Source organism: Aythya ferina (assembly GCF_964211825.1).
Source record: "Aythya ferina genome assembly, chromosome: 4".
Lineage (NCBI taxonomy): Eukaryota > Metazoa > Chordata > Aves > Anseriformes > Anatidae > Aythya > Aythya ferina.
This window is the reverse complement of record NC_140300.1, coordinates 40,608,895-40,633,865: the sequence shown is the minus strand read 5'-3', so window position 1 is coordinate 40,633,865 and position 24,971 is coordinate 40,608,895. Positions and strand designations below refer to the sequence as shown.

Sequence of the window (24,971 nt, the reverse complement as noted above, 5' to 3'; positions counted from 1 at the left end):
TGTTGTTTGAGGTGATAATGATCTTTGCATTTCAGAGCTAATGGACTTCAAGTGCACTCTTATTTATTTATTTATAACTATTATGCAAGGAGCTCTTGAGAAAAGGTGCTGCACATCAGCTTCAAGTTGTCTCTGGGCATCTCACAGGTTTTAAAGAAGATGGATAATGTGTAGAGATGATAGACTAGATGATCTGGTGAGAAAGGAAAAATAGGAAAATATTTTACCGAACAGATAAGGGAGAAGCTTTAAGAACACACAAAGGAAGCCCTAGTGTCTCCTTAACTAACTCGTCAACTAATGTGGGTTTAATGACCTAACTCGTGGTGATTATGGACATGTCATAGTACTGTAAATGGTATATCCTAACTTCTGGTGATTTCATTCAAATTCACAAAGACAGGTTATACCTTAACAAAGTTGATTATTGGAGGATAATAAATTTATTGGAGGAAAACAAATATTTTTACCAACAATAACTGTAGTTTATCAGAAGATAAAATGTCTCTGGGAGCTACACAAACAGTGCCATCAAGAGAGCTGAAGTACTTAGACCTTAGGCTGAGTGAAATCAGCAAGTGTATTTATGCACGTATAATTTATAGATAAGCCCTGTACCTTCCAGAGCATAAACATGCATACACACTGTATACTTAAGGTATGAGTTGATTTTAATCAGACAAATTGTGAATATGATCTTAGGTTAATTGTTTTATATAAAATTAAAACAAATTAAAAATAATTGTTTTATATATAAATAACTCTCTAGCTCAAGTCTTAGCATTGAGTATTAAATGTCACCTTCATCCTTTGGTAAAATGAGATATTGTACTTCATAGAGAAAAATCTGTGCTTACATTTAAATGAGAAAATGAAGTGTATCAACTAGTTTCTGTGTTGTTGATTGGTAAAAACATTCAGCTTTATAATGTTGTGAATCACCTTTAAATAATCATTGTGTATTAGTTTCTACTGTTCATAATATAGTGAGTAGACTCTTAATAATTTGACATGAATATGCTTATTAAACATTTCATTTCAGTAGAGTTGATACAGATTGGAATGTCTTGCTTAGTTAACATTAACTTTTATGGGAAAGTCAGATTATTTACTAATGTTTACACTGATTACAGAGGAAATTTTAGATCAAAAATACCACTTGAGTACCTCTTCATTTTTTTTCTCTTAACAAGGAGTTAGAATACTCAACCTTATGATTTTACTATTCTAATGTTTTTATTATACAAATAACTCTTGGAATCCACCAAAGAAGATTTTCAGAATTTGCCGCTTATATTTAGGTGGAGAACGAAACAGAATTTGGATTATAGCTTTTTAATGCTATATGCCCAACCTAAGGGAACATTTTATTTACAGGTATGTTCACATTATCATTAACTTGCTGCAATACATCTGTACTGCTTATTAGCTTTGGCAATTTTAATTTGTTCCTAAGGCCTCAAAAGAAAAAAATAAATACCATTTTCCATGTATTTTGCCTGTACTCTTTACAAGCACCCATACTATTTCTGTGTTTATATACATCTTGCAGCTAGGTATTTGAATAAATCTATCCACGTTCCTTCCTGACATTTGTGATGCCAAAGGTAATTGAAGCATTAAACCCTTATTTCTTTAGGTTAAGCGTGTCAGAGGTCAACATGTTTTCACTTGGTGCATAAAGACAGAATAGTGATGGTAGGTCCATATTATAGCCTGGATCGTCATGAAGCAAAATACCATAAAGAACTTTTCCAGATAGGGAAATGTACCAGTATAGCGACACTGGAGTCAAGGTTATACTGCAAATTGGTACGGATCCTAAATTCTCCAGATGATTTAAGATTTTAAGAAGATCCCCAAGCATTCAGGGCTAGATTTAGCCATCGTTCTGGATTTGTTATAATTTGCACTCCATAATGATGAAGTTTTAGAACACTATTGTGACTTGGGCAGCTTTGTAGAACCCATGTGATAAAAGGAACAGTGGCAATTCTGGGAAGTGAGTTTTCAACTCATTTTCAATAAAATCAGGTAAAGAAATGTCTGGTTTGGTTTCAGTATAATTTAAACCAGAAGGGACCTGGTGCAGAAATCTGACAATGTTAATTTTTTTTCTCCTGAACTGAGATGAAATTTGAATCGGAATATGGATTTTTTCTTTCATTAGAATTTTCAAAAATTATCATGATTGTTTAATAATAGAACAGATCCGTACCGTTTCTCATAGCTCATGAATGTCAGCAGTCTTTAAAAAGCTCAGAACAGCATTTTGCTTAGTTCTTAATTTTTTCCTGAGTCTTCTGCAGCTCAAACAGTCCTCAGGCTCTGTATCACATAAGTACCTCACAAGATTCCCAGAAGCAGAAGAGGAAACCACAAGAGCAGGAATCTTGTACAAATCTTTTCAGAAGTTAGCAAAAGCATATTTGGGCTGGGCTACTCGAGAGTCTATGGTCCACTTTCAAATTAGGTACAGGTACTAAGAAGACAAAGAGACAAAAAACAAAGAGAGATGTTGTCTGCTAAACACATGAGAGTTACTAGAAGATGAGGTATTTTCCTGGGATTTTTGTATATTTAAGAACCCTACCCAAATTTAGTAAGTGTGCCTAGCGTATTAAGGCCTAGGCAACATGGTGAAGACAAATGTTAAGCGTGCTGGCAGACACATATTATCTCTTTCTGTTACCGATGTTGTAGAATTATGAAGTTTCTAAGCATTCATATTTGCCTGGAAATGACCCCTGTATTCTCAAATTCCTTTAAAATTAAAAAAAAAAAAAAAAAAAAAAAAAAAAGAATGTGTGTTTTCTTACCTGGGACATCATATAAGGACTGAAGTATGTCATTTGGAGTAAAGCCTGGGTTGTAATGGTTTGGTGATAGTTATTGCTGCATCTCTTCACCTTTATTGTCATTTTTTGTGTCTCTCTCTAGTGGTTTTAAGGCCTGAGCAAAAGCTCAATTAAGTCATTAGGACTCTTTTTATTGATATGTTTTTCCCAGTAGACTGTAAGTTAAGCCTTCTATTTAGTAGAACTCTAGAAGGAATAACTTTCATGAAAGTGCATTTTTATCTGAAAAATTCTTTATATGCAACAAAAAATAAAATGGATTTTAATGGAATGAGCTAGTAGGGGTTTGTTGTCTGGAAAATGAGAGAATAAGATTTTTCATTCACAGATTTGTCAAACACTGATTCAAAACAGAAAAATACACTAGTATAGTTTAGAAAGGAAGATGTGTTCCTGTCTGATGCCTGCACTTCCACTGTATGCTACCACTTTTTTTGTCACTTCTTTATTCTGTTTTCTCTATGGAGATAGTACACACACCAAAAAAAAAAAAAAAAAAAAAAAAAAAAGAGAAAAAAAGAAAGATATTAGTTGTCTGTCTTTTAGGAAACTGACACGGCTTGCTATTGTGTATGTATCTTTTTTTCATGAAAAAGCACTGATGAGTAAAGGGAAATTAGCTGTGGCCACATGTTCTGCTGGTCTTTAGAAGGCAATTGGGCTAATGGACTAGACAGTTCTTATCATAAATTTCCTGAGCAAGCTGTGCACAGCCACTGCATAACTTCCTTTAGCAGATAAGAGCATATAAAGAACAAGTGGCTGTAAGCTGAAACCAGAAAAATTCCAAGTGGGTACAGTGTATTGAATGTTAATGGTAGCTGCACACAGTGTAAGTTACTGAAAAATACCTGATACTGAAATCCCCAAGCAATGGCAAATGTTCTTCAAGAAGATATGCTTTAGCTGAATGCAAATCATGAGGCTCAGCACAGGGCTCATTACATTACTTTGCATGGCCTTGTTGCCATGCAGAGACCATTTCAGACTTCTCCCTAGTCAGAACTACGTGCAGTTCAGAGCCACGCTTGCAGCCGTCAGAACCTCTATGTTTGTCATCCCTGGAACCTTTGTATGCTTTCTTTTAGTGTTTCTTTGTACAGTAGTTTCACCAAATGTTTAAGATACTGCGCGCTCTGTTTTTCCTCCTTTTTTGGGTGTCCCCTCAACTTCTCTGAGGGTTCTTTGAAACTCTTTCTGATTCTTTACCTTCTCCCTTTACACGTAGCCCCTGGATAATCCTCTTAGCTCATATAATTCTACGCAACACTTCTTGCAAGTTGGTGCTTTTTTGTTTGTTTGTTTGTTTTGCTGTTCTCTTCTGCTTAACTGTCTTCTCAACTCAAACCTCAGATCTCAGAGTCTGGTAAGAACAGTTCATCTTGATATCAGTTCATCTCTATTTTTTGATATCTTACTGTCAGCAAGCTAACAAATCTCTTAATCGTGTCTTTGAATTTTGTTCTACTTCCTCCTTGTTTCAGTGTTGACACTTCTCCCCCACCAGCCTTACACTTACATGCTTGTAATGGCCAAATTCGGCTAAAAGCTGTAGGCCTGCTCCCTCAAACTGCTCTTGCTGACACTGCACTGAATCTGTTGAGGGTGTAAAACTTGCAGGAAACCATGCATTTTTTCCCTATAGCATTTGTTTTCTACCTATTTAGCTCCCTGACCTAGATTTCAATGCCATCAGACAAACACCAGGGCCAATAAAGTACAGTGGTTAGATCAAATTAACTGTATTGTTTCGCTGTACCCAACAACATTTTCTGAAGGCTTAGACTCCTCTTCCTGTGTTTTTCACCTCCATACCAAATTCAAACCCTGTACTACTTGCTCCTTAGTTATTTCTGGAATCTGTTTATTTGTGTGATTGACTTTAAACTCCTTGTTTGAAATCATTATCTACAGTATTGGTAACTAGCATAGCTTCTGGCTTTTCATATCCCCCATTCTTCTCTGAAAACTGTGCAAAAACGCTGCCAAGTCCTTTCCCATTTCCTTGATGGATATCACTCTCCTTCTCTGACTGTCCTTTAGTTGGCTTTACTGTCGTGTTTGGTTTCAGCCTTTACAATGTGTTGAGCTCTATGTATTTCTCTTCTTCAGTGTTTCACAGCGTTTTTCTTCTTCCATGACTAGTATTCCCTGAAACATCTTGCTTTCCGCTAGCCCCTCTCAGTAATCATCCCCAGTTCTTCTCCTCTGTCACCTTTTAGGTACGATAGAGTCTGCCCAGGCTAATCTGCAGAGCCTCTGACCATCTGCTTTAGGCGTCTTTCTTTCCGAAGAATTAGCTCCTGCTGCTTATCAGTGCTTATACAACTTCAGTACAAACTGTCTATCATCTTCCTTAACCTCTGTCTTCTCGCTTAAAGTTTTCTTGTATGTGGTAGCCCTATAAGGTAGGGAGAAAAAATGAGAAGCACTCATGGTGTTGTAGTCAATCCTGTAAATAAATATTTAATGAATGATACTGGAACAGAGAGATATTTAGAAGCTAAATAGCAATCCAGTGTAGTTTGGCACAGCTTCAGTACAAACTGTGCAGCAGTCATGCACAGTGCGGTTATCATTCACGTAGCAACATCACCACCTCTTCTGCAAACAAAGCCACCAGCTGCCTTTTGTTGTTATTGTTTTTCCCAGTTGGAAGATGATATTATAGCCAAACCTGATTATATTCAAAGTATAAAAAAGTTTGCGGCTGAACAGTCCCAAGAGTGGATGATTCTTGAGTTTTCCCAGCTTGGATTTATTGGTAAGTACTAAGGCCTCAGGAGGGTCAATTGATTTGGAGCTATGTAAGTAGAGTAGGTCTCATTCAGAATTACAGTTCATGTATGGAAGGACTTGCATATCAAAACTTCCCCGGCTCTTCAGCAAAACTCCCACTGCAAGCCCTTTACTTTCTGTGTTCTTTGGCACTGTCTTTTTAACGGAATATAGGATCTATAGCTGGGTTCCCATAAGAAGCAAATTCTTCCACATCAAGGTGCTACATGCTCATGCAACATGTAGCCTTCCTTTCAAGAGTGGAATTTCCACAGTTTATAAAATGTTTCCTTTCTTTTCTGGCGAACATGCATCCCATATTGGTAGTGTATGTATGCGCGCGTGTGTATATATATATATATACACATTTATTTATTTATTTATACTATTTTTATAATAGTCAGTTTCCTATTATATTTTTTCTTAGGTTATAATGCGATTTACACGTGATATTGACTTGTGATAACACCTTATAAGTGTTAAGTTAAACAAAAAATCTAACAAGATCTGCTAATAAAAATAGCAAGAGAACTAAATTAATAGTGATAGTATTTTAAAGGCAAAGTATTTTATATCTAGGTCTTAACTTAAATATATTAGTATACTATTACCATTGAAACTGTATGCTTAGCATTTTGAGAGATTGTTCAGACTTTGTTTAATCTGACGTGCTGATACAAGTGATGGGCAGACTTGTGTTTGAACTAGGACATAATTGCATGCTTGATTACTCAGCTGGTTGACTGTGTGAGAATATCTCCAAGTATGGGATGGAAATCTTTTCAAAATTACAACAAGTTGGAGAACAAGCAACTAAGTACCAAAGCTGGAGTCTGTGTAAAATTTCCACTAAATATCAGAATTGCATCTGTGTATTTAAGGCTGAAATAAAGATAAAATGGTGATTACTGTGCAGCAATAAACATATTTGAATATGCACCTTCTTGTCTTGCTTTCAGGAAAACTGTTTAAATCAGAAGACTTGCCACTCATAGTGGAATTTTTTCTCATGTTCTATGAAGATAAGCCCATAGACTGGCTTCTGGACCACCTGCTCTGGGTCAAAGTGTGCAATCCAGAAAAAGATGCAGTAAGTATGCCTATGAATTTATGAATACATATAACATTCAAGCAGTCTCTGTGACCAAAAAGAAACCCCACAACATTTTGAAAAAGCAGAATCAAAATCTCTCAGATGACTCAAGAGCTGATATAGACCTTCGTAGTGTGTAACTTTGTTGGAACCCACTGGGACGTATGGAGAGATCTGATTCACAGAAATTCAAATTTCCACATCAGAGCTGTTTTACATCTGTCAGCTCAGAGCAAGGTCAAGTGCAAGTGCTCATCTTCCTGCAACTAGTCATTTTATGCAATACTGAATCATCAAAGAAAATTTTGAATACATAAACCTGTATGGGACTGGCACTCCTCATAACCTTTTACTGACCTTCTAATATGAAAGCTCGTAAAGCATACAATCTTAAGATCACAGTTATGAATTTTACATACCATTTCCTTTCTTTCAGGAAGCAGAACTTGTGTTTTGTTTTAAATAATTTACTGCCTGGGAAAAAAACTCGATTCTTTGCTTAACAAAGAAAAGAGGAAAATATGTAGACTGAAAGGATGAAATGATACTTTTCACTCAAAATGAAAGAGAGGCTTGTGTTGAATTGTAAAAACAAACAAACAAACAAAAACACATTTGTAGCATTGTAGGTGAACCCGATGACATGTTGACATGTTAAGGATTACTTTATATCCCTTTGACTTCTTTAACTAGCTTTTGGCGATGGTCACTACTCAGTCTTCCTGTATAACAGGCTGTGCCACAGAGGAACTACCAGAGTTTCTCTCCTTGGTTTTTTTTTTTTTTTTTTTAAGGTTCAAGAGTTTTGTTTGATTAGCGTAGTGAGTTCCCACACCAGTTGTTTGCATGTGTGTTATTTTTGTGTTGATAAGGAGGAGGAGATAGATAGGAGTTGTGCAGAGCAGGAGAGTGAGGAGAGTTGAACAAAAGGGGCCTCCTCTGCTACAAATGTGTAGTGGAGGTAACTCCTGGGGACCGCAGAAGTTGCCTGGTTTTACACTTCAGTAACGCCACTGAAGAGTCTCCATTCCCAATTCATGCAGATAGGATTAAGCTTTGAAATTATACTTTTCTGAGGCTGGCTTATAGGAGTTAGTGATCCATAAGTACCTCTAATATATGCTCTTGCCCACCTGCAATAACTTTAAAAAACAAAAGTTAATATCCCCCCTTCCAGATCTGTCTCATGTGTGCCAACCTCAACTCCTGTGTATTAAACATTCTACTTTCATTTTTAAACGACTGTACTAGTTTATTTCATATATAAATCATATCTGAATCATATCTAAAACAATGTGGTGTTCCTGAAAGGCAGGCAGGTGGATTGCGCGAGCCTGCCCTGGCCAAACCAAAGCAGACCAGTACCAGCAAGTTTCTAGTGAGTTTCACTTCTGCAATTGCAATTTCAATTGCTGTGGGTAGCAAACAAACATTGATTCAAGCCAGCCTTGTGTTTTCTGCTGGGAAAGAATGACCAGGGACAGAAACCTACTGGAGCTGCTCATAAGGGTACAGAAAACGGAGGCTGGGAGAAGGACAAGGATCCCTGCTGATCTTCTTCCCATATAGATTAACGAAATGATTTGAAAGCTGGAGTTTCCTATAGAAAAGGTGAGACGACAGAAGTCCTCATGCTTTCCCTCTTCCAAGCAACTGAGTGTGTCGCTGAGTGATTGCACAATATGCCTCATGAGAGAGTCAGCGGGTACCTGTTCACGTCTTTTATGTGCCATTCCGTGATGATGGGTGCCTGGCACGTTTTCAGTCTGGACTGAGTAGTCACATCTCAAGATCCAGCCACTTCTGTCCACCAAGTTGGAAGATGATTCCTCAGATCTCTGTGTGGTTCAACAACTTTATCATGTGTACCTCCTGTGAACAATCATCTGCCACTTTGACTAGCAGTGGCATATCTCTACCCAGTGGAGCACAGGGACTAGTGGGCTGCAAAGATGGGAGCCGTGGCTCATTCAGGAGCCTTGTTTCATTTTCTGTACAACTGAATACAATGGGTCATCCCGTTGTACTAAGTGTGCTCAGCTGCTGCTGTGGCATGAAAAGAGATGTATTAGAGACTACATTATTTTAGAGGATGAACCGGCAACCCAGTCAGGAGAAAGACTACATTTTTTTTCATAGCAGATATACAGCACTTTTTCCAAAGAAAAAGCTGCCAGTAAGTCAATTTTCATGTGTTATGTTCTTATGTTGTTTTGCTGAACATCTGCTGTGGACAAATATAAAAATACTTAGTTCTGCTGAGATCCTTCTTCCAGGTGGTTTTGTACTTTTAGTTAGTGCTTCTGTGAGAACCATAAATCCCCTATGAATTTTGCTATTTAAGCCAGCTGAGTGAAGATTATCACTTCTAGCTTTAGAAGGCATTGATATAGTTATGTAACATTTTTCTTTATAGAACTGGAAATGTGTTATTGAAGACATAAACACATTACCTTCTAAAATCTAAAGATGTGAAACCTGTGATATAAGAGGTTAAACGATCTTCCAAACTCATGCAATTATTCTGTGGCAGAACCAAGAGTCTCAGGGAGTCTAATTTTTACTCTGCACTCTTCTATGCCATTATGCCTCATTATGTCTTATAATATGTCTTATAATTATGTCATTATATCTTATAATATGTCTTATTCACATGTCTTATGTGAATAAGACATAATATAGTATAATATTGTAGTGTGTTTGCTTCATTGTATCTAACATTGATGCTCTATGCATATAGAGCAAAAATTGCATTTAAAGAAATTATTTGCTATCATACAAAAAGAAGGAAACCCCCAAATTAGTACCAAGTATAGTTATTTAATTCTTTGGTGTGTATATAATGTATATTATATATAATATACATATACATATATAATGTATATTTAATTCTTTGGTGTATATATAATGTCACAAAGTGTATATAAACCAGAAAATGGGGATATAAATACAGTATCTAGGGGATTTACTTAGTTTTAGGGTACAATATATGTAACATATAATATGGTACTGTATATTACATTATAACCTTCTCAAACATAGCAGAAAGAGCCAAATGATAAAGATGGATTCTGGTTACACTCCTATCTCAAGACAGCCATTTTTGGTCAAAATAGAATGATATGGCAAGGCCAAAACTTGAAATTAAATTTGACAGAAACAGGAAAAAAAAAAAAAAAAAAAAAAACCAAACACAAAGCGCACACAAAAAAATCACTTTCAGATCTGAAGTGCATTTTTGTTGTTCCAAATGCGATTGATGATGGGCACAGCACAGAAATCCCTGAATTAGTGGTGGTTGAGCCTGAAAGTCTACATAGCACCATGAGCGGAATTATGAGCTTTTGTCTGGAAACTGTATGTGAAATAAGGTGTCTGTTAATCTAAGGATTACTCATGTAAATATGGTTAAAAACCTGGCCCATACCCTCAATGACATAATGAATTCACCTGATTAGTTTTCATCTCCTTTATTTAAGTAAAATTTCACCCTTTTTTCTTTCTTTCCAGGCACATTGTGAAAAGGAAAAGGCAAAGATACGTATCCGTGCTAAACCATCTCTCTTTCAGCATATGGGAATTCATTCATCATTGTCTGGGAAGATACAGAATTTGAAAGTATGGATAAGAAATTACTGTTGTATTTCTAAATTATATGCTTATGTTCTGGCTTGTTTCTCATATTGGTATCAAGCATTTCATCTTTGGCATTAGTTGGGGCTTGCATTTCCAAGAAATGATGGCTTACAGATTGTGTGTGTAGTATCGATCTAACATCTGAGTTACAGATAGGACAGACTGCTTCTGCAGAAACATCTTTGAATCTCTAATCCGAACAATTGCACTAGTTGCAGTAGCATTTCATGGCGTGTAGGAATCCTCCGCACAGTGCAAGGTTTTGTGTGCCATGCACCATCCAAACATGAAGGGTTATGATGGTCTGTTTTGGTTGAATAGTCCATGATACCAACAAGGAGGATTACTAATAAGAAAAGGTTACTGGTAAGATACGGGTATAGCTCTGCTGATGGCAGTAGGTTGTTAGAGTTTGGAGGGCAAGCAGTAGATCTGCCAAGTATCTGATAAGTTAAAGAGCAGTGAAGCACCAGATTTCAGGGATGTTCTGTTAGTGCCATTTAGACCACTCGTGAGATAATTAGAAATGCACCATTGGATCAGACTGGATGTTCAGGTAGCCTCTAGCAGAGGCCAATATTGGATGTTCTGGCAGAAGGTATAGGAGACAACCACAAAATAGTCTACCCTGGAGATGTTTCTTTTTCAATCTAGACAGCTGAGAAATAATCAGTAAAGCTCAGTGTACAAACTATAACACTGAGTTTCAGTGATAACACTGAAATGAATATCCTATTTCTATCAGAAATAGATGGTATATTTTTTGACACTTTTGACAAGTATGTTTTCTGGAATAGTTACCTGTAATAATTCAAGATATTGGAGCACTTCTTTTTATTGTATTTTTATGAGTGTACTTGCATTTCTTTGTATCCAACAGGATAAAGATTTTGGCAGTAATGTGCTATATAAAGCACATAATAATCCGCCTGCAAAAGTGTATACAAGCCTAAAAGCATACCAGCAATATACCCTGGAAAAAATTTATGAAGGAAAAGATTATTTTTGGGCTTCGGCTCCAGTGGCTGGGGACTATATCCGATTCACCTTTTTAAAACCACTTAAGGTAGAAAAGTAAGTATTGCTTGGTATGGAATATGGTAGCTTACATGTATTCACTTTGGAAATGACTGAGTCTGTTCAAAATCACTAGTGCTCAACTGTTTGCATAAAGCATGGCCTGGTTACTGAGGAGTTGCTGTGATTTGCTATGTACCTACTCCCCTTCTTGAATTCCACTCCTCAAATACATTTCTTCCATGGTAATTAGAGAGCTTTTTTTTTTTTTTTTTTTTTTTTTTCCTCCTTTTATTTCTTCATTAAAATATTAAATAGCTTACAGTAGCTCTCAAATGAATTTGGTTTTAACTAACGAGTTTCATCAATGAAGCCAGTGAAAGCTTTGTTTGTATAGTTGCCAACAGAAAGGCCGTTGGCATAATGTCAGCTCAAAGGTCACTTCCCAGTGCAGGTGAAAGCACAGAGCAAGTGTGGGGAAACTGAAGAGTGAATTAATAAAGGTGGAATTCAGTTGCAGATTCAGAAACATGAATGTAGTATCTACAGCAGAGATGTCTACATAAGCTCCCACTGTACTTGACAGCAATCTGCTTGATACAGCCAGTGGAAGCAAGACAGATATTCATCTCATCATCCATTTGGTCATCTGAGTCATTTGCTGGACTTCACTGACTATTTTAAGTGTATTTGTATTGCCTATGAACAGGTAAACATTTGGGTCACGGCCAGACATCTAACTTTGAGTTAGGTGTTTGTATCTGTAGCTAAGTTCCACCTTAAACATTTTCTCATTCAAAGAGATCTACCCCCATGACTAACCTGTGAAAATGTACAGCTAACTTTATAATACTTGGTGGATTTCTTAGGTCTCCATTGTTTGATTCATACTGAAGGAGAAAGGTTAATGCTTTACATTTCTGTAGCTCTTTTCAGACATAAAAACTAAGAACTCTAATGCCAGAAAATCAAAACCAAATTGATTTTTTAATCTCACAGGTGTTTTTGCTCAATGTTGATAATTGAAGTCATTCTGTGACATTGCTGTTGCTCATTGGCAACAATTGGAGTTCATTTAGAGCTCCTGAACTGATCAGTATTGATAAAGAGGGGGAGTCTCTTGGCATGTAGTATATAATCTTCTAAAGACAGGGATTTTTTCTGTCACTGTATTTCAGAATCCCGTTTTACCTAGGCCTTAGGATGATAGGAGAGAGTTTTAAAGTGGATCTTCCATAGCATTTTAAACCTGGACAAAGTAATTGTTTTGGATTTTGAGCACTGAAAGGGAGGAATGCTTATGTCCACAGTTCCAGAGAAAGATGACTTTAATGCTTGTTTCATTTAAAACAAAAAGGTTTTAATGTGGTTTGGTCACACACATCAATGCCTACTTATGTTCTTTGTAGCCCACAACTGATTAAAGTGAAGATGTTTAAAAGTTTCCTTCAGAAAAGGAAATACCTGCAAATAATATACCTTTTTTCATCAGGTACTTCTTTAGAAGTGGAAACATAGAGCACCCTGGTGATATACTACATAACACTACTGTGGAAGTGTTGCTAGCTGATGTAAGTCTCTTATTTCTACCCGCAACACAATGCTATTTCAGTTTAAGAATGATATTTGGCATGGAAGGTCATGTCCTAGAAAACACTGCTGAGTATTGTTTTGTTTGTTACAGGAAGCTGAAAGAAAAGGATTGCTTGACAATGGAAGTAAATTTAACTACCCAGCAACCAAAGATGGATATTTAAAGATAGGTAATTTGTTTATTGTCACTTCAAAACCAGAAATTTTGATTTTCCATGTAAAATGCTTCTGTGTTTGAGAATTTCATTAACTCTGTAATAAACGCACCATTTCAATGTAGTAACTAGTAAGGAAAACAAATATTTTGCACTGCTGCTTGTTGTAGTACGTGGTTTGACCATTGATGATCCTATTTTGTTTTAAATAATGAAAAACCCCGATGCTGGTGGCAAAAGTCAGGACATCTTTTGATAGGAAAAACTTGGCCTCTGCAAGGTTTTAATAGGGTGATTGATTCTGGTTTAGATTTTGCGTCCTTAGCTAAAGAAAATGATTCCTTATTGATTATGACAGACTTAACTTGTGCTCCCCCCTGAAATCAAGAGATAAAGCATAACACAATGCATTTTTGCCCAACCCCAGCTTCCCCTTCTTCCTTCCTCGGGGTAGCAATTGACTTCTGTAAGTGAACTGCAGATTCTCCACAAACCTGCCAAAGCTTGTTGTCTACTGTAACCTAAACTAAAATATCATTACATGAATAAAAATGAACTATTGGGAGATCTGCTTTGCTTGCCACTTTTCTTCTGTCTCTTCTATCATATAATTGCTCTTTTTCCCCCAGTGAGCCACTTTCAGCTCACCATCACTTCTTGCTTGCTTTAATTTCCCCCCCCCTCCTCTTGGCTGTTTTGTTCTAATTAGAGATCGAAAACCAAATGTTGTCAACTCCGAGTTGTATGTGCAAGTTCTTAGGAAATGAATATCAGATGCAATGAGTGTTTTTCTTTTGTCTGTGCTGATTTTATGCCAGTTTGACAAGGGTACCTAACAAGCGTAGAACTAGTGAAGGAATATATTAGAATTGATCCATGATCCCTTATATCTCTTTTTGAAATAGTTGTGTATATCAGAAAAGCTCTTCTAGATTCTTTAACGTGACCTGTGGGTCAGATGTGTACAGTCAGTACTAACGTATTTATTTTCTAACATTTGTAGCTGCAGGTTCCTTATTTACTTGTGCTCTTCTCCAGTTCCTAATCATTTTAGCTGAATAAATGAATCCTCGTGTACAGCAGAAATCACAGAATCACAGAATTTTCTAGGTTGGAAGAGACCTCAAGATCATCGAGTCCAACCTAACGCTAACAGCCCTCCACTAAACCATATCCCTAAGCTCTACATCTAAGCGTCTTTTGAACACTTCCAGGGATGGTGACTCCACCACTTCCCTGGGCAGCCTGTTCCAGTGCCTAACAACCCTTTCAGTGAAGAAGTTCTTCCTAACATCTAACCTAAAACTCCCCTGGCTCAACTTGAGCCCATTCCCCCTCGTCCTGTCACCAGGCACGTGGGAGAACAGGCCAACCCCCACCTCGTTACAGCCTCCCTTGAGGTACCTAAAAAGAGCGATAAGGTCGCCCCTGAGCCTCCTCTTCTCCAGGCTGAACAAGCCCAGCTCCCTCAGCCGCTCCTCGTAGGACTTGTTCTCCAGGCCCCTCACCAGCTTCATCGCCCTTCTCTGCACCCGCTCAAGCACCTCCATGTCCTTCTTGTAGCGAGGGGCCCAAAACTGAACACAGTACTCGAGGTGCGGCCTCACCAGAGCTGAGTACAGGGGGACGATCACCTCCCTAGCCCTGCTGGTCACGCTGTTCCTAATACAAGCCAGGATGCCGTTGGCCTTCTTGGCCACCTGAGCACACTGCTGGCTCATATCCAGCCGACTGTCCACCATCACTCCCAGGTCCTTCTCTGCCTGGCAGCTTTCCAACCATTCCTCTCCCAGCCTGTAGCTCTGCTTGGGGTTATTGCGCCCCAGGTGCAGGACCCGGCACTTGGCCTTGTTGAACTTCATGCAGTTGACCTCAGCCCATCGGTGCAGCCTATCCAGATCCTCCTGCAGAGCTTTCCTACCCTCAAGCAGATCGACACACGCACCTAACTTGGTGTCATCTGCGAACTTACTGAGGGTGCACTCGATGCCCTCGTCCAGATCATCGATGAAGATATTAAAGAGGACCGGCCCCAGCACCGAGCCCTGGGGAACGCCACTAGTGACTGGCCTCCAACTGGACTTGGCTCCATTCACCACGACTCTTTGGGCCCGGCTATCCAGCCAGTTTCTAACCCAACGAAGCGTGCGCCAGTCCAAGCCAAGAGCAGCCAGTTTCTTGAGGAGAATGCTGTGGGAGACGGTGTCAAAAGCCTTGCTGAAGTCAAGGTAGACCACATCCACAGCCTTTCCCTCATCCACCCAGCGCGTCACTCTGTCATAGAAGGAGATCAGGTTCGTCAGGCATGACCTGCCTTTCATAAAGCCATGCTGACTGGGCCTGATCGCCTGCTTCCCCTTCAAGTGCTGCATGATGACTCTCAGGAGGATCTGCTCCATGAGCTTTCCTGGCACTGAGGTCAAACTGACAGGCCTGTAGTTTCCTGGGTCTGCCCTCCGGCCCTTCTTGTAGATGGGCGTCACGTTTGCTAGCCGCCAGTCGATTGGGACCTCCCCCGATAGCCAGGACTGCTGATAAATGATGGATAGTGGCTTGGCCAGCTCCTCTGCCAGTTCCCTCAGTACCCTTGGGTGGATCCCATCCGGCCCCATCGACTTGTGCACATCTAAGTGCCGTAGCAGGTCACCAACCAGTTCTTCATGGATAATGAGGGCCACATCCTGCTCTCCATCCCCTTCCACCAGCTCAGGGTACTGAGTATCCAGAGAACATCCAGTATTGCCGCTAAAGACTGAGGCAAAGAAGGCATTGAGCACCTCCGCCTTTTCCTCATCTCTTGTAACTAAGTTTCCCCCTGCATCCAGTAAAGGATGGAGATTCTCCTTAGTCCTCCTTTTTGTGTTGATGTATTTATAGAAACGTTTTTTGTTATCTTTAATGGCAGTAGCCAGATTGAGCTCCAGATGAGCTTTGGCCTTCCTAATTTTGTCCCTGCACAGCCTCGCTACTTCTTTAAAGTCCTCCTTAGTGGCCTGCCCACTAATCGTCTTGTTTATACCTTTATTTTTCAGCAGCTACAGTTTGAACTTTTTCAAAAGACATTTTTCCTCTACTGGTGCATTGCTGGTGTTAATTTATAATTTGTAATTTAGAACTTTCACTAAGTTCACCTGGAAATATATTTCATCCTAATATAGGCTTGTACTGATGTTGTTTTATTTTTCATTTAGGGGCTTTTGTAAATGGAATTGCAGAAGGCAGCATCAACCTGCCAAAAAAAATACAGGCTATTCGTTTGTCAGTCAATTCTGATTCTCCTGTGTGGGTAATACTTAGTGAGGTAAGCATGTTAATAAAAGGATTTTAATAAAAGCTCTATTAAATCAGTTTTAGTTCCTCCTATCATATAGGAATTGATGGTCATAATTTTTTATCTAATTTTGAGTGGGATTCTGTGCGGGGAAAAAAAAGTACACAAGTGGAGAAGTATATTGATTACTAAAGGGAGGAGAATTTACTTATTTTCTTCATACAAAAAGTGTTGACAATGCTTAAATGGGATAATTCTCCAGTTTTTGCAATGCTGTAAATATGGCCAGTAGAATTTGGGTCATGATATATCAACCAACTGAAGGAGGATTTTCTAGCATTTTTCAGTCACCATTTTGGATATTAATTACTATATGCAAACAGATGACTTTTTTTCTTTCAAGTATGAATGAAATGCCTGAATGTGTGTGAACCCATAAATAGAAAACATTCAGCAGAAATCACTGAAGAGAATTACTGTAGTCATACTTGGAAGGAAGGAAAAGCTAATGTCTTAGGAAACATTTCTGCACATTTTAGAAAATAATATATATATATTTTTTGGTATTTTTTTTTCCCAGGTACTTATCGAGACATCTGAAAACTGAAAACTGGAAAAAAATATATTTTTGACATGTCACTTGTTAATGGACTTGCTTGAAACCAGGCTAACAGCAACAAAAACCTGAGTGGGTACAAAGAATAAATCCAGACCCATTTCATTCTTAATACTGTGTATTGGGAAAGAGTGGAGATAACTGTTAAATATTTCTGTAATATAAAGAATATTAAAAGCTGTGAAAAAAATGATCACATTAGAAAGTTCCATAAACTGTTATTGACTAAGCTGTTAATATATATACATATAAAAAATAAATCCCGTCTTAGTTTAGCAACATTGATTATGTATTACTATAAACAATTGATAAGGCATTACAGGTTGTCTCAGGGACTAAAACATAAAAGTAGGACAAGTTTCACTAGAACTAAACATATGGGCATTTGGGGAAAATATTAAGGACATGGTTTGTAACTCCAGGAAGAACACTGGTCAGTTTTGGAGGGAAAATAGAACTGCAGGAAAAGTTGTCCATATTCCTTGCAAGTACTTAGAGCAGTCCACTGGAGAAAGGAACAATTTAACAACATGAAAATGGATCCCAAAGTTACCATGTGTTTCAGCCTTAATGTAGCATAACAGATACTTAATATATTTCTTTAAACGGGAAGTGCCTACAAGTTACCATTTGAATAACTTGAAAATTAAATACGTATTGTTGAGAGGAGTGTAAAACTTTTCTGTGAATCGTGCATTGAATTAACTAAAGGAAATAATCAGGGTATCACATGTAACTATATTTTTGTAGAAAGAAAATCTATTTAAATAAAATTTTGGATCCTGTTATTTGATCGGTCTGTCCTGATACTTCAATCCTGCTCAATACAAGTTTGAAAAAACAGCTAAACCACTGTAACCTCATTTGAAGTGTTGCCGGGAAATTGCGCCTTGGATACCTACCTGTGATGTGGAGCATTCCGGTATTGCTTCCTTAGCACTTGAGGCACGAGTGCGCCCTCATTCGCCAGCACCAGCATTGCATCCCTAACGTTATAAGCTGCACTGTACTCTTTTGTATGGGTTTGTGTTAAATGGGTAAAACTAATGCATAACAGTATTTTTAATATTAGATTATTTCATTTAGAATAATATAAAATGAGTTCTTTTGCATACATTAAAACAGTTCAGAGGGGAAGTTTTTTAAAAGACCATCTCCAATAATAGTTTGATAATTTACAGTACTCAAAATATATGCTGTGATGCTATATATGCATGTGATTGTGTAAATAATGTGTTATTTCTTGGACCAAATATTGCAGCCTTCACTTGGATAAGAATTTAACGCAGGTTAAGAATTATTGTAGTAATGTGAGGTGCTTGAAGATGCACAGAGAGACACCTTTATTTTCCATAAGCATTTACAGTAAAGGGAAGGTTGAATAACACTGAGAACACTGGATCATTAAAATGCACTAGCTAAAACTACAGCTAGGGATTGAAGGGAAACCAGGTGGCTCTGCATACGGCTATGTGGCACACAAAGGGCAGAGCTCTGACCAGCATCAAAATAGCCTTTCAGATTTTTATTTTTTTTTCTCTGCTGATACAGGAGTCAGAATGGTATATAACTGTGAAAACTTGTATTAGGGAATAAAACACAACTTATGTTACACTAAGGGGAAACAAATGATTTTTGAAGTCATTCTTGTCTTAACCTGAAATGCTTTAGCATCTTTGGGGAACTGACCTGAATAGGGTTTACCCCTATTTATAACCCTGTTATAAGGCATGATGCACCTGTTATCAACATGTGAAAGAAGTAGAAATCGAACAGCAAGGAGCATTTATTGTTGAACATCTTGCTAATTAAGTACTATATGTAGTAGAAACTTAAATCTTTTGCTATTGCTTTCACTGGAACAGTCATAGGCTGGGAGCAATGTCTGCATTTGGACTGTCTAGCAGCCAGTCATTACAGGTAAGAGATATTGTATAGGATGAAATTTCAGGTCAATTATTAATCAAGAAAACACAAAGTACAGAGGTAAAAGATTTTGTTACCAAAGCCTTTTATTTTCACAGTGAAATGAAATTTCTAACTGTTAAAGGATAATTTCAAAGAGCTTATCAGAGTACCTGAAATTATATTAGGAAGTGACTGGACTTTTGTATACATATATTTTTTTTTTTCATTCTGTACATCCTGCTATGTACTTCATTTATGATGTTTCGGTTTTTACTTATTTTACCTAACCATTGCAATCCTTGAATACGCTTTGATGTAAATGAGCTTTGCAGATGTGGAAAGAGTAAATAACAAATGCTCGCTTATGCACTGTTGAGTCAAATTTTGCGTAGTCCCCATTCTTCCTGGTGCTTTATGGAGTGCAGAGGTTTTTTGGCCAGTCTGTAGAACCTCAGCTCCTCTACAAAATTGAAGGAACCTTGTGAGATGAACTCTGGATTTTCACTGAAGAATTGATAACTAAGTTATGAGTGCTACAGCCCTAGTAATTTTGAGAGAACAGTGTAATAGAAGTATACTTATGTACTTTTGCATGTTAATGTCAACAATTAGCTCTGTGTGTTCATAACAATCTCTGTTATGCATGGAGTGGTTACAGAATATTTGTATATTTATATAGCCTTTTGATCCTGAAAGGAAGCTCCTACCTGTGGTTTTCCATTTAATAAGCTCTACTGAACCTGCACGCACCTTCCCACACCACATCTCTAAGGCCAGATTAAGGGCTCCTCAAGAGAATTTTCAGTTCAGGTAACTGACCTATGGGATACAGAACATCCTTTAACTTTGCAGGTGACTGTTTTTATGACATAGGCGTCCTGATTAACTTACAAAACAAAGACAGTAAGTTAAAAAAACAACTCTCTTAAGAGGCATTCCAGGTTCCCTACCAGATCACTGACCTCTTTCATTAGGGTATTCTACTTCAGTATTTTCATGTGGTTTAATACACAGTCTCCAAAATATTGGCTACTTCATTTTACATGTTCATAATTAGTTTAAATGCATATGTGGGAAGAAAGCCCATTTTGCAAGCTAATTCAATACTAATGATGATTTATTGTACCTATTTTGATTTCCACTGAAGTGAAGTTATTCATTTCTCTGAGAAGTGTGACTCTATTCTTGTCTTAAATCCTTTGAGGGACTTTTGAAAGGGAACTGGTAACATTTGTTTCTGATACAAAAGGCAATTATGAACTTGGCTTTACTGATTTTTTTTTAAATGTTTTTATTTCCATTAATTATGTGAGCTCTAATCTCATCAGTGTTACTGTGACTCTTTGTGCAGCTAAATACAAGTACACATCTCCTCTAAATGCAAATGGAGGATAGATTTACACTGGGAAGAGACTAGACTCAACAGGAATATCTATTAAAATTAATTAGGAGAGATTTAATCTAAAGTTGAAGATGGATTTGCTTACTGAATTTGAAATTTTCTTTTCATTTCATTTGCATGAATGTTGAGTGGATAGCATCCCATACACAAGGATCTCAATTTTCCCGGACATTTATTTTTTGCATTGCTCTGTCACACATCTGTTAGCTGTCCATTTGGTTACACAAACTGTCTTCTCTGAGAGTCCTGTGTTTCAGGTTGTTTTTAAATAAATATTATTTATTTTCATGAATGGAAAATTGCAGATGTATCTTTCATAGATGTCTTACAATAAACAGTAGGAATATTAAAAATGAATTCTTCAGTGAGCAGAATTCTTGAATTCTCCAATTACTTCTAAAAGGACGTATGTATATCTCAAGCTGCAATGATAGTTTTCATCTGTATTTTTTCATGATGGAATGCACAAGAACATTCCCCACTTCCTTTTTAGCTGGAGGTGTCTAAAGATTGAAGATTCTGTAGGAGTATGGTGCTGTTTCAGAAAAGTACATTAAATAAGGATTTGAATTCAGGCTTAAAAAATCCTTCTGATCAGTATTAGCTACACCTTAACAAGAGAAGAAATGGTATGGCTTTTCTATGACATAAGTATACACTGTTGTGGTATTTACATTGATCTTTAGAGCTCATAATTGAAATGATCTGTAGTGGTTGATGATGTTTTTTGATGTTTTTGAAGTTTTGATGATGTTGTCAAAGAAGAAATGTAATCAAGTTTGAAGCTTTTGCATTAGTTTACACTGACCTTATAATGCTTGAAAGGTGGAATATCGGGAAAAAAAAAAAAAAGGCAAAAAAAGCATTTGGATTGACAGTTCAAGTTACATGTTCTAGTGTTAATTCCAAACAGTTCTGAGTTATTTGAGTTATTTAGGCTAGTTAGCAAACTAGTATGTGGTAGAAAAACCAAATGGAGACATCTATAAAAAATACCTCAAGTTATAAAGTATTTTGTGTGGGCCATAACTATTACATCCGTAAGACTGTTTCCTGAACGTGGTAAGAATCAAATAATGTAAAATGGAACCGGTACAGCTTTTGGCGAGGAGGCCTTCTTTGATGATGTGAATTGAATGACACAATGTTACATGGAAACACCCTAAACCCTGATCTGGTTTGTCACTAGCTGCACAGCTCTAGTGCCAAGACGTTTCTAGTGGTCTCTCAAGGAACTGCTTTTCTCTGTGCCATCTCCCCATTTTGTATACTGCTGCCATGTGTCATGTTGTAAATTCTCTCAATTTGTGCAGTGTCCAGAATCACAGGGCAGTCCCTCCGCTTTACTATTCCTGGAATCTGGGTTGGATTGCTTGACTGAGTCTTCACGTCAGTAAAGGGTTTTGTTAATTTGACCTAAATCGTTTCAATTAGCACTGGAACAAAGGCTTGGCTTCGAGCAGTCTGCTAAATGCTCAGAGGTGCGTGGTTACCACAGCGAGTACATCTAAAATCCCAGTGACTATGACGGCGGCTGCCCTTGAAAACTCCACAGCGGAGCACGCATTTACCATTTTAAACACCAATTTGACGGAATCCGCCGTTTCTCCTAACACCTTCCCCCAGCCAGGGCAGAGCACCTCACGTAGCTTCCCTCTCCCCTCAGCCGCTTCCCGCGCACCGCCGCCATCTTGCCGGCCCTTTATACCTGCCGGTGGCCCCGCCCCGCGACCCGGCCGCCGCGAGCCGCGGCACCTGCTGCCGGCCGCCCGCGAGGGGAGCCCGGGAGGGCGCATGCGCGGCCGGGGATGCGCTGGGGGACGGCGGCGGGGCTCGGAGGGGAGCCGGGAACCGGGAACCGGCCGCGGGCACGCGCACACCGGTAGGGCCCGGCGGCGCGGGGACGCGCTTTGTAACTGGGGCGGGGGGGGGGGGACTGCGGCCGTGAGGGGAGGGCGCGCGCGTGTGGGGAGTGGGGGGGCTCCTCGCGCGCCGGCCGTTGGGGACCGTTGGGCGCCTCCCTGGCCGTTGCCCCGTGTGGAGCTGGTATGTGGCCGCCCTGCGCTGCTGGGGGCTGCGGGAGCTTTGGGCTGGGTGAGGGGGGTGCTGAGGGCAGCCTTGCTGCCTGCTGCTTGAGGAGGTGGCTGCAGGGAGGCTTGGCCCTCTTCTAAGCGTGAGTTCCTAGTCATATTAAAGATCCTGGCTGTTACTTAGTTCCGCATCGAGTGGGATAACAACCTGCGATGCCATTAATTTAACAGCACGCGTGGGGTACTGTAAAGACCATGGCACAAATTGCCGTGCTTGTGCCTGCTGTAGAAATCTGACCAGGTGCTCGCAGCAGGGCCAGCTCCTCAGGCTGAGCGCTCAGGGCTTTATCCCCTCCGTGCTGGAGAGCACCAAGGGCTGAGGCTGCATCCGAGGCAGCCTGACCCACTGCCTGGCTGCTCTCATTAGGAACAGAAATGCTAATACCCCATCAGAACCTCTTATCCTTCAATTGGTGCCTGTTGTCTTGGACCGTCGTCTAGCACACGTCCCACAGACAGTGGCTGATTACTTCAGAGGCACATATTGCAGCACTGCTGCCGGTCCCAGGAGCCTGCTCTACAGCAGTACCCTGGGCTCGAGTGTCTCTCCTGATGCATAGAAACGCTGTAGTTAGCCGTGTTCCCATAGTGAGGAGACCAAGCTATACAAAATAGCTTAAAATTACAAGTGTGAAGATTTTCATGGACGTTCATGTGCTAATTAATCTTTAAAATCTAGTGGACTTTCTTATTAAATGTGTAATATTTTGAGTCCAGAAGCTCTTTAGGCGTAAAGATTTATCATTGTAAGACTGTGGTTATGAACAATTCACAAAAATTAAAACATTTAATGGTTTTGTTTGGGTTTGTCCCTATCTGGCAATTAAGCAAGAACTTAATTGTTCATGGTATTGGATTTCAGTGTTTCTAGAATATCTTAATTTCGGATGAGTCAAAGAAGTATGCTTTCCCTTGTTGAAGGGAAACTAAGAGATCTGATTGAAGACTGAATGACATTAGGAATGTCCTTGGCTAGGATCAGGGAGTTGCTATGTAGTTAGGCTTGAGTGACTTGAAAAAGTGCAGTGTGTTGTAGGCATCGGGAGTTTTAGAAGGGAACTGTGTAGAAAGGTGGTTTCTTGGATGCCCTCACTTTTCTGTGTATGAAAATAACAGAGAGAGGCTAGTTGTAATAAATTACAGCTATGGAAGTGGGAGTAGGCATTTTGCTTCATACATAAAATGCAACTGAAATGTGTTGACGAACGTGTGTCTGCTTTTTATTTTCATCTGCTTTAGGAGAAGAGGAGCAGAACTGCATGACAAGCTACCTTAAGTAAGGTAGGGCAAGTTCATGCAAAAAGTTAATTCTAATACCTAATACATGCTGCTGTAGTGGAGTGAAACAGTAATGTGTGATGTGACGTTCCTTAACTGTTTGTCCTGATGTGATGATTAAGAACAAGAAAATGGGCATGGTAAAACTGAGTGCAATAGCCTCCGGACAGAGGTCTTCTAAAGCATGCTTGGAGATTGGATGTTTACATGCAACAAGCTGAATGACTTTAAATCTTCAGGACACGAATATTTCAAGTTCTAGCACTGGCCAGGGAGGTCTATGAATTAACAATCTCTGTAGTTTTATAACTAAGATTTTCTTAAAAGAACAGTAAAATTTTCGGAAGACTTAAGGTTTCTCAGTTACTAACACGATGATGCAAAGAGGGAACGATAGACTTGCCATCCTCAAAACAAAACAGATGGAAAGGATCCAAAGCAAAGAATGGCATAGATTAGTTGGAAAAAAACAAAAAAAAGGAAAAAAAAGAATGGTAACATAATTTGATAGTTTTGTGGAAAATAGGTGTCTGTCCCAAGAGGTGAGGCTTTTTGTGTTCTAAGAGATGTTGACATAGTGTCTAGTACTAGTACCTGAAACAGTTTACTTTTGGCTTTAGATGTAATCAGTACAGTCAATATTAAGTGAATAGATTTTAAAATGAATAAGGAAAAAAGAATTAGTTTTCTTTTTTGGATAGCTCTATTGGGATGTAGATTTTTTTTGCCTTGACATTATTTGATCTCTATATTTATTGCTTGGTAGAACTAGCAGATGTTGTCAATAGATAAATAATTATTAGGGCGCTTCTAATGTTTGCAGTGCTTAGCAAATCTGATAAAGCCAGGAAGAGAGGATCTAAGATTTCCAGAATATAAGACAGTATCTGGAGTTGCTGTGGTACTTAGCGTTTGTAGTAGTAAACAAGCAATCTCTGGAGAGCAGTGATCCAGCTTAAAAGGGTGACTGCTTTTTAAGGCACAGAAAGTGTCTCAGTAGCAGAATATTTAGCGTGAGCACTGGTGGCCAAAATAATGCAAGTCTTGAAAATGCATTACAGCAACAGGCTAAATGTCACTGTTTGTCTTTCTTTTTAAGCTTTCTGTGGATAGAAATTAACAATCAAAGGATAAACACCTACACAATGGTATCTGGAGTCTGTCTTCCTTCTGTTTCCAAATTCAGATAAAAGCAGGTTCAGAAAGAAGCACGTTTGGCAAGACCTTTAAGAAGACTTGCGTAGGCACATGCTTGGAATTGCATTGCTCCAAACTA

At 38.7% G+C, this 24,971-nt stretch overlaps 2 protein-coding genes across 8 annotated transcripts in view; both read left to right on the top strand.

Moving 5' to 3' along the window:
* The window catches only part of MGAT4D (MGAT4 family member D), a 39,393-nt gene extending 21,588 nt beyond the window's left edge, over nt 1-17,805 (top strand). For all 4 annotated transcript variants that reach the window (XM_084517423.1, XM_084517420.1, XM_084517421.1 and 1 more), the window contains exons 7-15: nt 1,302-1,377; nt 5,511-5,622; nt 6,596-6,726; nt 10,240-10,347; nt 11,246-11,439; nt 12,875-12,953; nt 13,067-13,145; nt 16,322-16,431; nt 16,982-17,805. In XM_084517423.1, coding sequence (XP_084373549.1) covers nt 1,302-1,377; nt 5,511-5,622; nt 6,596-6,726; nt 10,240-10,347; nt 11,246-11,439; nt 12,875-12,953; nt 13,067-13,145; nt 16,322-16,431; nt 16,982-17,008 — 916 coding nt within the window. In that variant the 3' untranslated portion in view covers nt 17,009-17,805. The remainder of the gene's footprint in view (nt 1-1,301; nt 1,378-5,510; nt 5,623-6,595; nt 6,727-10,239; nt 10,348-11,245; nt 11,440-12,874; nt 12,954-13,066; nt 13,146-16,321; nt 16,432-16,981) is intronic.
* A 4,324-nt stretch (nt 17,806-22,129) lies between these two features.
* The window catches only part of CLGN (calmegin), a 30,235-nt gene continuing 27,393 nt past the window's right edge, over nt 22,130-24,971 (top strand). For 3 of the 4 annotated variants that reach the window (XM_084517418.1, XM_084517419.1, XM_084517416.1), the window contains exons 1-2: nt 22,130-22,209; nt 23,657-23,698. The gene's annotated coding sequence lies outside the window, so the exon portion shown is untranslated. The remainder of the gene's footprint in view (nt 22,210-23,656; nt 23,699-24,971) is intronic. The other variant, XM_084517417.1, reaches the window with a different exon arrangement.